The sequence below is a fragment of the Asparagus officinalis genome, chromosome 1 (genome assembly GCF_001876935.1).
Source record: "Asparagus officinalis chromosome 1, Aspof.V1, whole genome shotgun sequence".
Classification (NCBI taxonomy): Eukaryota; Viridiplantae; Streptophyta; class Magnoliopsida; order Asparagales; family Asparagaceae; genus Asparagus; species Asparagus officinalis.
This window is the reverse complement of record NC_033794.1, coordinates 74288689-74300829: the sequence shown is the minus strand read 5'-3', so window position 1 is coordinate 74300829 and position 12141 is coordinate 74288689. Positions and strand designations below refer to the sequence as shown.

Here is a 12141-nt window from a genome sequence, read left to right as displayed (position 1 = left end):
CCACCGCGACCTGTGACGTCGACGGACTTGGTGCGGCCGTCGTCGCCCTCGCTGATGCTGAAATTGATGAACTCGCTGATACTGGAGGTCCTATCGGGTCTAGGGTTCTGTAGCCCTCGGATTTGATAGAGGACTGGTGGACGGACTCGCCCTCGCTCTCTTTGAATCGCTGATGTGAAGCCATCGGACTTGGATCGCTCTCTCTGGATCACTGAATCGCTCTCTTTGGATCATTTTTAGGTGTGTTGAAAGAGAGTGGGAGAGAACGAGGAGAAACTGAAGGGAATTAGTGCTTTCCTTCAGTTTTGTTCGTTTAATGAAGGAAATTAGTGAAGCCCTCGCTCTATTTTTTATTGGGTTTTTTTGTTGCTGAAAAAGGAGTTGAATGAGATCCTGTGACAAGTCAGGAATTGAAAACGAGGGGTTTCTTTTTTTTTAAGGGCAGTCAACTTTGAAGATGGGAACACCTGTGACAAGTCAAGAATTGAAGGAGTTCCTGGAGGGGGTGGCCAGGGTATTTCAGACCAAACTAGAGGAGAATCCTAGTAGGTCAGTTGTGACCGCACCAGAGTCGGCGCTGGTAATACAGAGGGTAAAGTTGCTGCCTAATGACATCAAGCTTGAGGGGATAAGAAACTATCTGAGTTGGTCTCGGAGGGCATTGTTGAACCTTCGAATCAAATGAATTAAAAAGTATGTAAAGGAGGAGTGCACTGAGCCGGAGAATAAGGCGAGTGTTGAGTGGAACACATGGAGTAACACCAATTCTCTGGTGGTTTCTTGGTTGTTGACTTCTGTGTCTCCAACCATAACTAAGATGGTGGAGTCTATCTCAAGTACAGCTGATGTCTGAAAGACATTGGAGGGGATGTACTCTGGAGCTGGGAGTGTGATGATGATGATGGAAGTAGAGAAGAACATTGATGTTACCACACAATGGGAGAAGACAGTCCACCAGTATGCAGCAGAGCTACGTCACCTATGGGCGGATTTGGATCACTATGATCTGTTATCACTACAAAACCCAGCAGATGTTCTTTTAGGGAGGCAGTATCTTGAGCGCAGGCGTGTGGCTCGCTTTCTCAAGGGTCTGAACCTAAAGTTTGAGGGAAGGAGGGTAGTAATGTGCCACCTGTCATATCTCCCCTCCTTGGATGAGGCTATTGCATCGATGGAACAAGAGGAGATCAGACAGAAGGTGATGACAGGCGAGGCCTCACCTGCTGTCCGCTCGGTATTGGTGGTTTCAGATGCTCACATCAGAGATGATAGAGAGTGCTACAATTGTGGAAAGAAAGGGCATCTCAGCTACAATTACCCTCAACCTCGCAATATTGGTGGCAGCCGAGGGGGCAGAGGACAGAGAGGTGGTTATGCAGGTCGATGAGGCAGGGGACGTGGAGGCCGAGGAGTTGCTCACCTAGCTGTGGCAGAGGAGTCCCAGACTACTGCTGGGATGACTGGAACTGAAATAACAGAGCTGGAGGAACTACGTATGTTCAAGCTTCGGGCTGAAAGTTCGAAGGGCAAGGGACAAGTCACTCAGGATCTGGATAACACTACATGTTTTGGTAACTTTGTTGGTGCTCATGCGAACAAAGGTACACAGGTTCAGGCACTTGCATCCACTAAAACTCATGTTGATTGGATCATAGACTCAGGTGCATCTAGATATGTCACAGGAACATCTAGTGAGTTTGTATTATATTTTCCGAGTAAGCATATGCATCCTGAGACAGTTCAGACTGCTGATGGGACATCCCAACCCATCAGGGGTACTGGCTCGGTCCATTGCACTTCATCTGTTACCTTATCATCTGTACTGCATGTTCCTTCGTTTCCAGTTAACTTACTCTCTGTTAGCTCTATCATTGATCAATTAAATTGCACTGTGTTATTTAATCAGGATATGTGTGTCTTCCAGGAGAAGGAAACGAGGAGGAGGATTGGGACTGACATCAGGCATGATGGCCTCTGGTACTTGGACAGAGAGACTGCAATGATTGCTGCTGCTGTTAGCGGAGGGCCAGAGGCAGAAGCAATGCTTCAACATTGCCGATTAGGGCATTTATCTTTTGATAGTTTGAATAGGTTAGAACCTGAGATAACGAAAAAAGTGGATAGAAAAAAGTTATTTTGTAATGCTTGTGAACTTGAAAAACATACTCGTTCTACTTATAGAATGATTGGTCTTCGAAGTTTTGAACCATTTGCACTTATCCATTCTGATGTTTGGGGATCATGTCCTACTACCTCTATTAGTGGTTTTAGATGGTTTGTTACTTTCATTGATTGTTATTCACGTATGGCATGTCCTACTACCTCTATTAGTGGTTTTAGATGGTTTGTTACTTTCATTGATTGTTATTCACGTATGGTTTGGATATACATGATGAATTAGTGGTTTTAGATGGTTTGTTACTTTCATTGATTGTTATTCACGTATGGTTTGGATATACATGATGAAGCAGAAATCTGAGGTTTACAAATGTTTTTAAGATTTCTCGGCTTATGTGAAAACACGGTTTGGAGTACAAGTAAAGATTCTTCGAACAGATAATGGGACTGAGTATGTCAACAAGGAGTTTGCGGCTTTCATCTCTAGTCAGGGAATTCTTCATCAAACCACATGTCCAGACATCCCTGCTCAAAATGGGGTGGCTGAACGCAAGAACAGACATCTACTGGAAGTGGCACACTCATTGATGTTGACAATGAATGTGCCTAAGTTTTTATGGAGTGAGACTGTTATGACAGCAACTTATTTGATCAACAGGATGCCATCAAGGGTATTAGGGATGAAGACACCATGTGAGATGCTCTTGGGCTAGAATGTTTTTGTTGTTCCACCAAGAGTGTTTGGATGCACATGCTATGTGAGAGATCACAGATTGATGGTGAGTAAATTGGATCCGTAAGCAGTTAAATGTATCTTTGTTGGCTACTCATCAAGTCAAAAAGGATACAAGTGTTGATGTCCCACTGAAAAAAGGTTATTTGTCAGTATGGATGTGATTTTTCAGGAGTTTGAACCTTTTTATAGGGAGAAGACGGAGTTGAGTTCCTTGTTAGGAGATGGCTCTATTGATGCTAGTAGATAAGGGGAGAATGAGAATGACATCGTGTTTGGGATGATTCTATGTCCTCTTGAGTCACCGAATAGTGATGGTACATCGCCGAGTAGTGATGGTGACTCAGGAGTTGGCAGTCAAGGTCAGGGGGAGCTGAGAGTATACATGAGGAGACAAAAACAGCAGCATAAGCCGTCTCCAGTGCTTATGCCAATACCCACAAATGTTGATGTCCTAAGTCCCTCCTCTCCAGTAACTTCCTCATCTTCTCCACCTGAGTCGATAGGTAACGAGTTCTTCCCTGATACTTCCAATACTCCTATCTTGCCCCGCAGAACCTCCAGAGTCAATGCTGGAAAACCTACAACTAAGTTTGGTAGTTGGGATACTGACATTGCAAATTACATTTCATATGCATCCATTCCACCTGCATATAAGTCATTCATTGCATCATTACATTCAGTGTCTGTACCTAACAACTGACACGTAGCTAAGCAAGATCCTAGGTGGTTGAATGCCATGCAAGAGAAACTTCAAGCCTTGAAGAAGAATGATACATGGGAGCTGGTACCTTTGCCAGCTGGGAAGCGTGCTGTTGGATGTAAGTGGGTGTATACGGTTAAGCAAACTCCAGAGGACAAGATCGACAAATACAATGCCAGATTGGTTGCTAAAGGCTACAGCCAAACGTATGGCATTGACTATGACGAGATATTTGCTCCAGTAGCAAAGATGAGCACTGTTAGAGTGTTGGTGTCATGTGCCGCCAACTTCAATTGTCCACTACATCAGCTAGATGTGAAGAATGTCTTTTTGCATGGAGATCTCTAGGAGGAGGTGTATATAAAGATTCCACCAGACTTCGCTACTTCTCAAGTAGTTGTGAAGGTGTGCAAGTTGAAGAAGTCTTTGTATGGGTTAAAACAGTCTCCGAGGGCATGGTTTGACAGATTCAGATTGACAGTCTGTGGTATAGGGTACAAACAGTGCAATGGGGATCATATTGTGTTTTACAGGCACTCCAAAACTCGTATCACTATCTTGGTGATCTATGTTGATGATATTGTAATCACTGGAGATGATGCTGAGGAAATCCTACGGTTGAAGAAGAAATTAGGAGAGGAATTTGAAGTTAAAAATCTGGGACAGCTGAAATACTTCCTCGGAATTGAAATTGCAAGGTCGCGAAAGGGTATAGTGCTTTCTCAGTGAAAGTATGCTCTGGATCTTCTCTCAGAGACAGGGATGTTGGGGTGCAGAGTTGCATCTACTCCTATCGAGCAGAATCATAAGATGTGTGCCAAGGATGGTGACCCAGTGAGTAAAGAGAAATATCAAAGATTAGTTAGATGACTTATATATCTATGTCATACGAGACCTGATATTACTCATGCAGTGAGTGTGGTGAGTAGATATATGCATGATCCCAGAGAGCAGCATATGGAGGCAGTTCGCAGAATTCGTAGATATATTAAGGGAAGCCCAGGAAAGGGGTTATGGTTCAGGAGTTATGGACATCTGAGAATTAAAGGCTATTGTGATGCTGATTGGGCGGGTTGTATGGATGATCGTAGGTCCACTACAGGCTACTGTGTATTTGTTGGAGGTAATCTCGTATCTTAACGTAGCAAGAAGCAATATGTGGTGGCTAGGTCTACAGCTGAGACCGAGTACAGGGCTATGACAGTTAGTCTGTGCGAGTTGATGTGGGTCAAAAACATATTATCTGAGCTGCGCTTGTTTAGAAGAGACTCCTTACAACTTTAGTGTGACAACAAATCGACGATTAATATTGGAAACAATCCAGTGCAGTATGATCGCACCAAACATGTGGAGATTGATCAGTTCTTTATCAAGGAGCAACTGAATAGAGGAGTTCTGACTTTGAGCTATGTGAAATCAAAAAAGCAGTTAGCTGATTGTTTAACAAAAGGATTAGGTTCTAGAGTATGATATATTTTGTAACAAGATAGGGATGATTGATATCTATCGCTCATCTTGAGGAGGAGTGTTGAGTTATTTAGATAGATTGAGTTAATTAGTTAATGTTGTAAGGACCTATTTGTAAGAGTGCATTAATATAAAAGGGGTACCTCTCTATGAGAGAAAAGAACCCTAATTTTCACCCCAAAATTCTATGCTATTTTGGCAAATGTTATTTTGGCAAGAGAAGAATCTATCAGTTTCTTTTAAGTTGACTCCATATGTTTGTGAATACTCCTCGGTAACCAACCGAACCTTCAGATATGATAGAGAGACACATGGATTTAGCTTCAACATGTGTACTCAGTAGCATCTAATGACACTTCCTATTGATATGAAATCTCATGCCTCGTAATGCTCTGATGTTGTCATCGCCCACTAGATAGCCTCTTACCACCTCACATTTGATTAAGATTTTGGCAGAGACTTACAGACATAGTAAAGAATGACTTTTTCGTATGTCTGAGTTATTGGTACTTAGATCAATGGGCAGATTTTTGCTCCAATCTAACATAGAGACAATTGGATCTAGCATTTTACCAAATTGACTCATGGATTGGTTCCTCTAGCGTTTTTCTCTATAAAGTTCAATGTGACAAATAAATGACTATTTAGTGTAGGCCGGACATTGTCTTAACCTGCCCCAAACACCAGATCAGTATTGGAAGATGTATTGTAAGGGCCAATACTAATATAGGTTGTGAATTGAGTTGTCATATAAAGTCTTCATTTAAGAATCTACCTTAACAGTGCTTTATTCATCTTTCACTTTTCCCTCACTTTTAAGCGAACATACAGTAATCAATCTTTGCCAAGAGTGATCAAAACATGATCAGGGATTACAATGTCAATTGGTTTCTTCTAAAAGTTAAAAAACGGAACAGGTCAGAATAGTTGCTGAAAAGAAACATTAAATATCGATAAGTGTTCATTGAAGGAAGTATCACTATTATTTAAGAGATCAAACCTTTTGCCTGACGAGTACTAATCAAAACAACTTCTACAATTTTAAACCAGAGTGACTGTATTGGTTCTAACCTTAAAAAGGATACTCCCATCAGAATCAATATGGCAATGGTAGATGTACGTCTTTTGGCAATCCCAATTGAGATTCTGCAACAGGAAATTTTAGGGGGGAAAAGTAATAAACTGTTACAGACAGATTGTTCATATATCAAATAAAATATAATTAAAATAACAAGTTTTTCCTAGTTCTTTTGAGATGTATCACAAGAAGCAACATGCAAAATGAATGGTCTTGAGTAATAAATTAGTCAGTTTAGCGTATAGAATGTCTAAAACCAAACAAAGAAAGGTTTAGAAAAATACTTAAATGTTTACATTAAATTGCTCTACTTTAAAGTATAGATTTGAGCAACTCAAATTACGTAATGCACATATCCACGAGAGCGCGCACACATATCCATAGTTTTCATTTCCTTCTCAACATGTTTAAAGTATAGATCTGAGCAACTCAAATTATGTAATGCACATATCCACGCACGCACGCACGCGTGCGCACATATCCATAGTTTTCATTTCCTTCTCAACATGTTTAAAGTATAGATCTGAGCAACTCAAATTATGTAATGCACATATCCACACACGCGTACACACACATATCCATAGTTTTCATTTCCTTCTCAACATCATTTTGCCATCACTGTCGTGTTCTCAAAGGACATTTCGCATCAAGATGAGAATGAGCTATCAACTGCAATTCAAATGAGACGGCACAAAAGATTTCACTAAATGGTTGGCGCCAATCAGCAAACTAAAAGCATGTTAACATAACATTTTAAATTTCCTAGAATCCTAACCGAGGATCAGTCTTACTACAGATCAAGCATCAATTTAATAGTTAGGAATTAATTTCAATCCGACCAATCTACTCCTGCAACTTATGAAGAAAGCACAGTACAAAAAAGGATATAATATGCCAGCCGTATATCAAGTGCATATTCAAGCTACTGGTGCATAAAATGTTATACTTTAAAGTATATCATCAAACTGTTATACTTTATACTTAAATGTTCACATTAAATTGTTATACTTTGAAGTATAGATCTGACCAAGTCAAATTATGTAATGCACATATCCACGCACGCGCGCGCGCACATATCCATAGTTTTCATTCCTTCTCAACATATTTAAAGTATAGATCGCACGCGTGCGCACATATCCATAGTTTTCATTTCCTTCTCAACATGTTTAAAGTATAGATCTGAGCAACTCAAATTATGTAATGCACATATCCATAGTTTTCATTTCCTTCTCAACATGTTTAAAGTATAGATCTGAGCAACTCAAATTATGTAATGCACATATCCACACACGCGTACACACACATATCCATAGTTTTCATTTCCTTCTCAACATCATTTTTCCACCACTGTCGTATTCTCAAAGGACATTCGCATCAAGATGAGAATGAGCTACCAAGTGCAACTCAAATGAGACGGCACAAAAGATTTCACTAAATGGCTGGTGCCAATCAGCAAACTAAAAGCATGTTAACATAACATTTTAAATGCCAAGAATCCTGACGAAGGATCAGTCTTAGCTACAGGTCAAGAATCAATTTAATAGTTGGGAATTAATTTCAATGCGACCAATCTACTCATGCAACTTATGAAGAAAGCACATTACAAAGAAGGATATAATATGGAAACAGTATACTGAGTGCATATTTGAGCAACTGGTGTGTATAATGGCAGTGGTAAGCACTGAAATAGTTATAAGAGAACTTCTAACCATAGAGCCAAAAATCAATCAGTGCATATTCTCTGTTCACACTTATCCTGAATGTAATTATGTTGGTGTCCAGAATATCATGGAGTAGCTAATAAATGAAGGACTAGTTGCTAGTCAAGATAAAGTGCTAAATGATCCGGAGATAACAAAATCGAGTGTTGTAGTTAAAAATACAAAGAGAAGTTTGTGCAGCTATGCTTAAGCATTCGGGACAAAGTGAAACCTTCAAGTAGAATGCATCATTACTAAATGAGAGAACAAGTAATATATAAAAGCCATTTCTATAAGAACTAAAGAGGGAGATAAGAGCCCTCAACCTGGGCATGTTAAGAGTATAAATTGTTTTGGTTAGCGGCAAGATCTTTTGACAGTTCAAATTGTTAATTTTTGCAACCACTTGATGCATGAGCAATTTATTCTCAAAATACATAGTAGACCTTTTAAGTTTTAACACGTTTAGATCATGGTGAGCAGAACTGATCGTCCAATTTCATTGCATAAGATGCATTTTTATACAAAACTAAGCTAGTTATGCCCCAAGAGTATTAAAGCAATTCCATACATATGGGTATCATGTCATATGAAAGATAATGTGGTTGAATCTCAATCAAGTGTGGTTACGAGGGATTCTCTCTCCCTTTATCCACTTGGTTGAAATTTAGCCACTCACTTTACATAAGAGAATCTTTTTATAATTTTAAATTTTTAAAAAAAATCCTCTCATATGACAAGGATACCCAGGATTCTATATAGTCCTATGTGTGTGTAACTATGTATGTCTGTATGTACCACTGTAGGTATGTATATGTATATATTATGATTTTTACCTTTCTTCTATCTGAAGCTGGGATGCAGCCTTTATTTTTGACAATTTCCCAGAGTTGTTGCTCAAAATTAGCCATGGACAGCGACTTAAGCTTCATAATCAGATCTACGGAGACTATGTCATTCACCTTCTTTCTGAAAAAGCAAGAAAGTTTTTCAGCAACATCAAGCGCATCTACCGAGAGATAAGCGTCTTGCATGGGAAAACAACAAAACAACATTGATCACAATTCACATCCAAATAAACTGCAAGGAAATAGTACCTAAATCAGTGACTCTTTCAATTAATAATCAATAAAAACATATTAAAGAAGCACCAAGGCCATTTATTTGGAGATAACAATGCCAGTAGGTATAAGCAAGAACACAACATTGGACACGGTTTCAAAACATTACATGAACCTAGCACATCTTTCCCTTTCTGTGTAATGTTCACAGCTTTTGCATGCTAGCAATAGCATAGCAACTAAATGTAACAACTACTATCAATTTGTGATTGCGTGATTTGCATTTTAAGCTTGTTCAGAAGATTTACAACACCACCATAACATGCCAGTGTTTTTACACGCGTGTGGAGAAAGATCAGGAGCTAATAGGATTTGGCAAATAATCGCAAGCTGTATCAATCAAATCATGAAAAGAATGAAGCTTTTTCCATACTTCATTATTTACGTAACTGCAGGCATTATTTCTTCTATAGTATGTGACAGATGACAATTAAATCTCACAAGGTTGGATCAAGCTAAGGTCAAAACCGAGACAACTAGAAAATTATCAAATACTGTTACCTTAACTTACCTCCCGGCATAGCTCAAAATCAAGAAAGCTTTCCTAAACTCGAGCTCTCCTAATGCTTGCATGACTCCGTCATGCAGTTGTTCTGGATGCTTAGTAATGAGCATGGGATTGGGTGGGCCCCCCAGAGGCAGGGTAATGGGAGGAACATGAATCGCTGTAGGCACGGGATTGGGTGGGTCCCTTGGAGGCGGGGTACTGGGAGGAACACTAATGGAGATAGGCACGGGATTGGGTGGAACCCTTGGAGGAACATGAATGGCTGTATGCCTCGGAGAGGCAATGTTCGGCGACAATTCACCACTGGTTGAAGCTGCAAATGAAAACACCAAAGCATCAAAGCACATGAATGGCCATCTGGATCTAAAAGCAAGCAGTAGGTGTCAAAATGTAGAGCAGAAAAAAGATCAGAACAGAAATTGTGAAAATTCTACCCCAATTGTGATCATGTGTTCAGACCACAATTATATAAACTTCTATATTGATGCTCAACACTATGTAATATTGATGGAAATCTGGCCTATTATTACGGATAAACACATCAAAAGGTCGTTTTTTCTTGAATAATTTTAAAAAATAATTTATTTTTGAAAATTGTTTATTTAAAACGCTATAATATTAAGAACCGTCACCAAAAAAAAAACCCAACAATAAAAAAACTTGTGTGTAAAACCCTAGCATGCATTTCAAAGTACAAACCACAAGATAAGGGGTAAAAATTTTAAAAAATAATAAAAAAACAAATTTGAAGATCAAAATAACCTCTACTTCCCCCAAAATCGACGGTCGACGGCGCAGAAAAATTAACACTCTCCTGAGAGTAAGCAGGCTCCGGCCTCCTCCTCTCGGGGGTTCGCGGCTCATTGCAGTACTTTTTCACCATGTAACTGATGAACGCAGAGAGGCTTTTCTTAATCGCTGGGGCTTGAGAGATTCTCCCGAGGATCTCAAGAGCTTGATCCTCCCCGATCCTCGCCAGATCCCGTCGAGCGCCGTAATCTGCAGGCTCCGTCGATTTCTCAAGCTGGACCCTTTCGAGCATTCGCTCGACGGAATGAGGAAGAGAAAACATGATCGGATTGCTGGCGTTAGGGCTTTGTACTGTGATTTAGGTTAGCGTTAGGGTTAGGGTTAGAGCGACGAGCGCAGAGTTTGGATTGAGCGAAGGGAGAGGGATGAAGAGCGAGCAGTGAGGAAGGAGCAGGTTATTACGGGATTGCCGCTGCCTGATTTTAAAAAAAAATTATGCGTTGGTGAGAAAGAAGAAGAAAGACGTTGCGGGCATATTTAAAGGGGGGGATTTCGCAAAATTCCTATTGAGGTATTTTGCACAAAAGTCTCCTAAATTTTGAAACTGTACAAAGCTAGAAACTTCAGCGAGTTTTACAAAACGAAACCATCACGAAATTTTGACTTATAACTGCACAAGTAGCACCGGCAGTAAAACATTTGTCTGCGTTTATTTACCATTGCGTTTGTGTTGTTTTCGTTTTGTTTTTAAAAACAAAAAACAAAACGTGTTTGGTTACCATTCTGTTTTTCCGTCCAAAACACCAACAACCCCCAACTTTCAACGGGTTTCTCAAAACAAGAAAAAGGTGTTTAAGAGTCGTTGTTTTCATTTCCCCCAAAAAAATCTCCCCAAGCTCAGATCTGAGCGTCGCCCTCTCCCAAAGGCCAAATTCGCCGCCGCCCAAAGCCCAAATCGTTGTCGCCGATTCCGTGGTCGTGAGCGTCGCCGTCTTTCGCCGCCTTTGTGGTCGTCGTCGTCTGTCACCGCCTTCGTGGTCGTCGCCGTTGCCTCCAGATATCCAAGAGTAGTCACCGTCGTCCAGATCCCCTAATCCACGTCGTCGTCGCCGCCTTGCAGAGCCGTCGTCCAGATCATCTCCGTCGCCCAAGCTTCAGATTTGAACCTCACTGCCGTCGCCGTCGCTTCAAGATCTCGTCGTCGTCACGTCGTGGTCGTCGCCGTCGCCCAAGCCCCAGATCCGACTTCTGGAGTCGCCGTCGCTTCCAAATCTCGTCGCTGTCTCCCCTAATCCCGTCGCCGTCTCCCCTAATCTCGTCGTCGGTGATCTCAACGCACTGTAAGCATTTTTTGGTCTGATCTGATTAATTTTCCTTTTTTTGCTGAATATATGATTGTTTTAGAATTTATTCCCAGTGATCTCTTGTTCTGATTATCAACTATTGCAAATGCAAGCCTCCTAATCCACAACGGTGTTTTCAAAACACTTTGGGAGAAAAACCAAACACCAATGTGTTTTTCTAGAAAAACATTAAAGTTTACAAATCAGTAGCCAGCTTGCAGATTTACGATGTATCGAGTATGGCTATTTGTTAACTCCGTGAGTGGTATTTTTCCATAGTTTATTGGGATATTATGAATTTCACTGTTCAAGGAAGATTTGTGCAAAATTCTCAAAGTTCATAATCTCAAGTAAAACTTACTTGGATCTGAATCCTCTTTCACTAGGTGGTAATTAGAGAGTGTTCATCAATCTCTCGATTCTTATCATCTATATCAATTCAAATGGATTAGATCATGTCACATAAAATCATCACTGATGGTTTTCACTATAGTGGTTTTCAAGCTTACTAGTAGTTTTTAAAAATATAGTAGTTTTCAAAATAATAATGGAAACCTTAGATGTTGTGATCTCACCTACTGGAAGTAATATGGACGGTAATGATCGAAAGAACTGAGCAC

General features: G+C 40.3%; 1 protein-coding gene across 2 annotated transcripts in view; it reads right to left on the bottom strand.

The window, feature by feature from the left end:
* LOC109826065 (probable RNA-dependent RNA polymerase 5) overlaps nucleotides 1–10691 on the bottom strand; it is a 53581-nt gene extending 42890 nt beyond the window's left edge. For both annotated transcript variants that reach the window (XM_020393024.1, XM_020393031.1), the window contains exons 1-4: nucleotides 10191–10691; nucleotides 9432–9741; nucleotides 8636–8768; nucleotides 6093–6167 (exon numbers count right to left, since the gene is read on the bottom strand). In XM_020393024.1, coding sequence (XP_020248613.1) covers nucleotides 6093–6167; nucleotides 8636–8768; nucleotides 9432–9741; nucleotides 10191–10500 — 828 coding nt within the window. In that variant the 5' untranslated portion in view covers nucleotides 10501–10691. The remainder of the gene's footprint in view (nucleotides 1–6092; nucleotides 6168–8635; nucleotides 8769–9431; nucleotides 9742–10190) is intronic.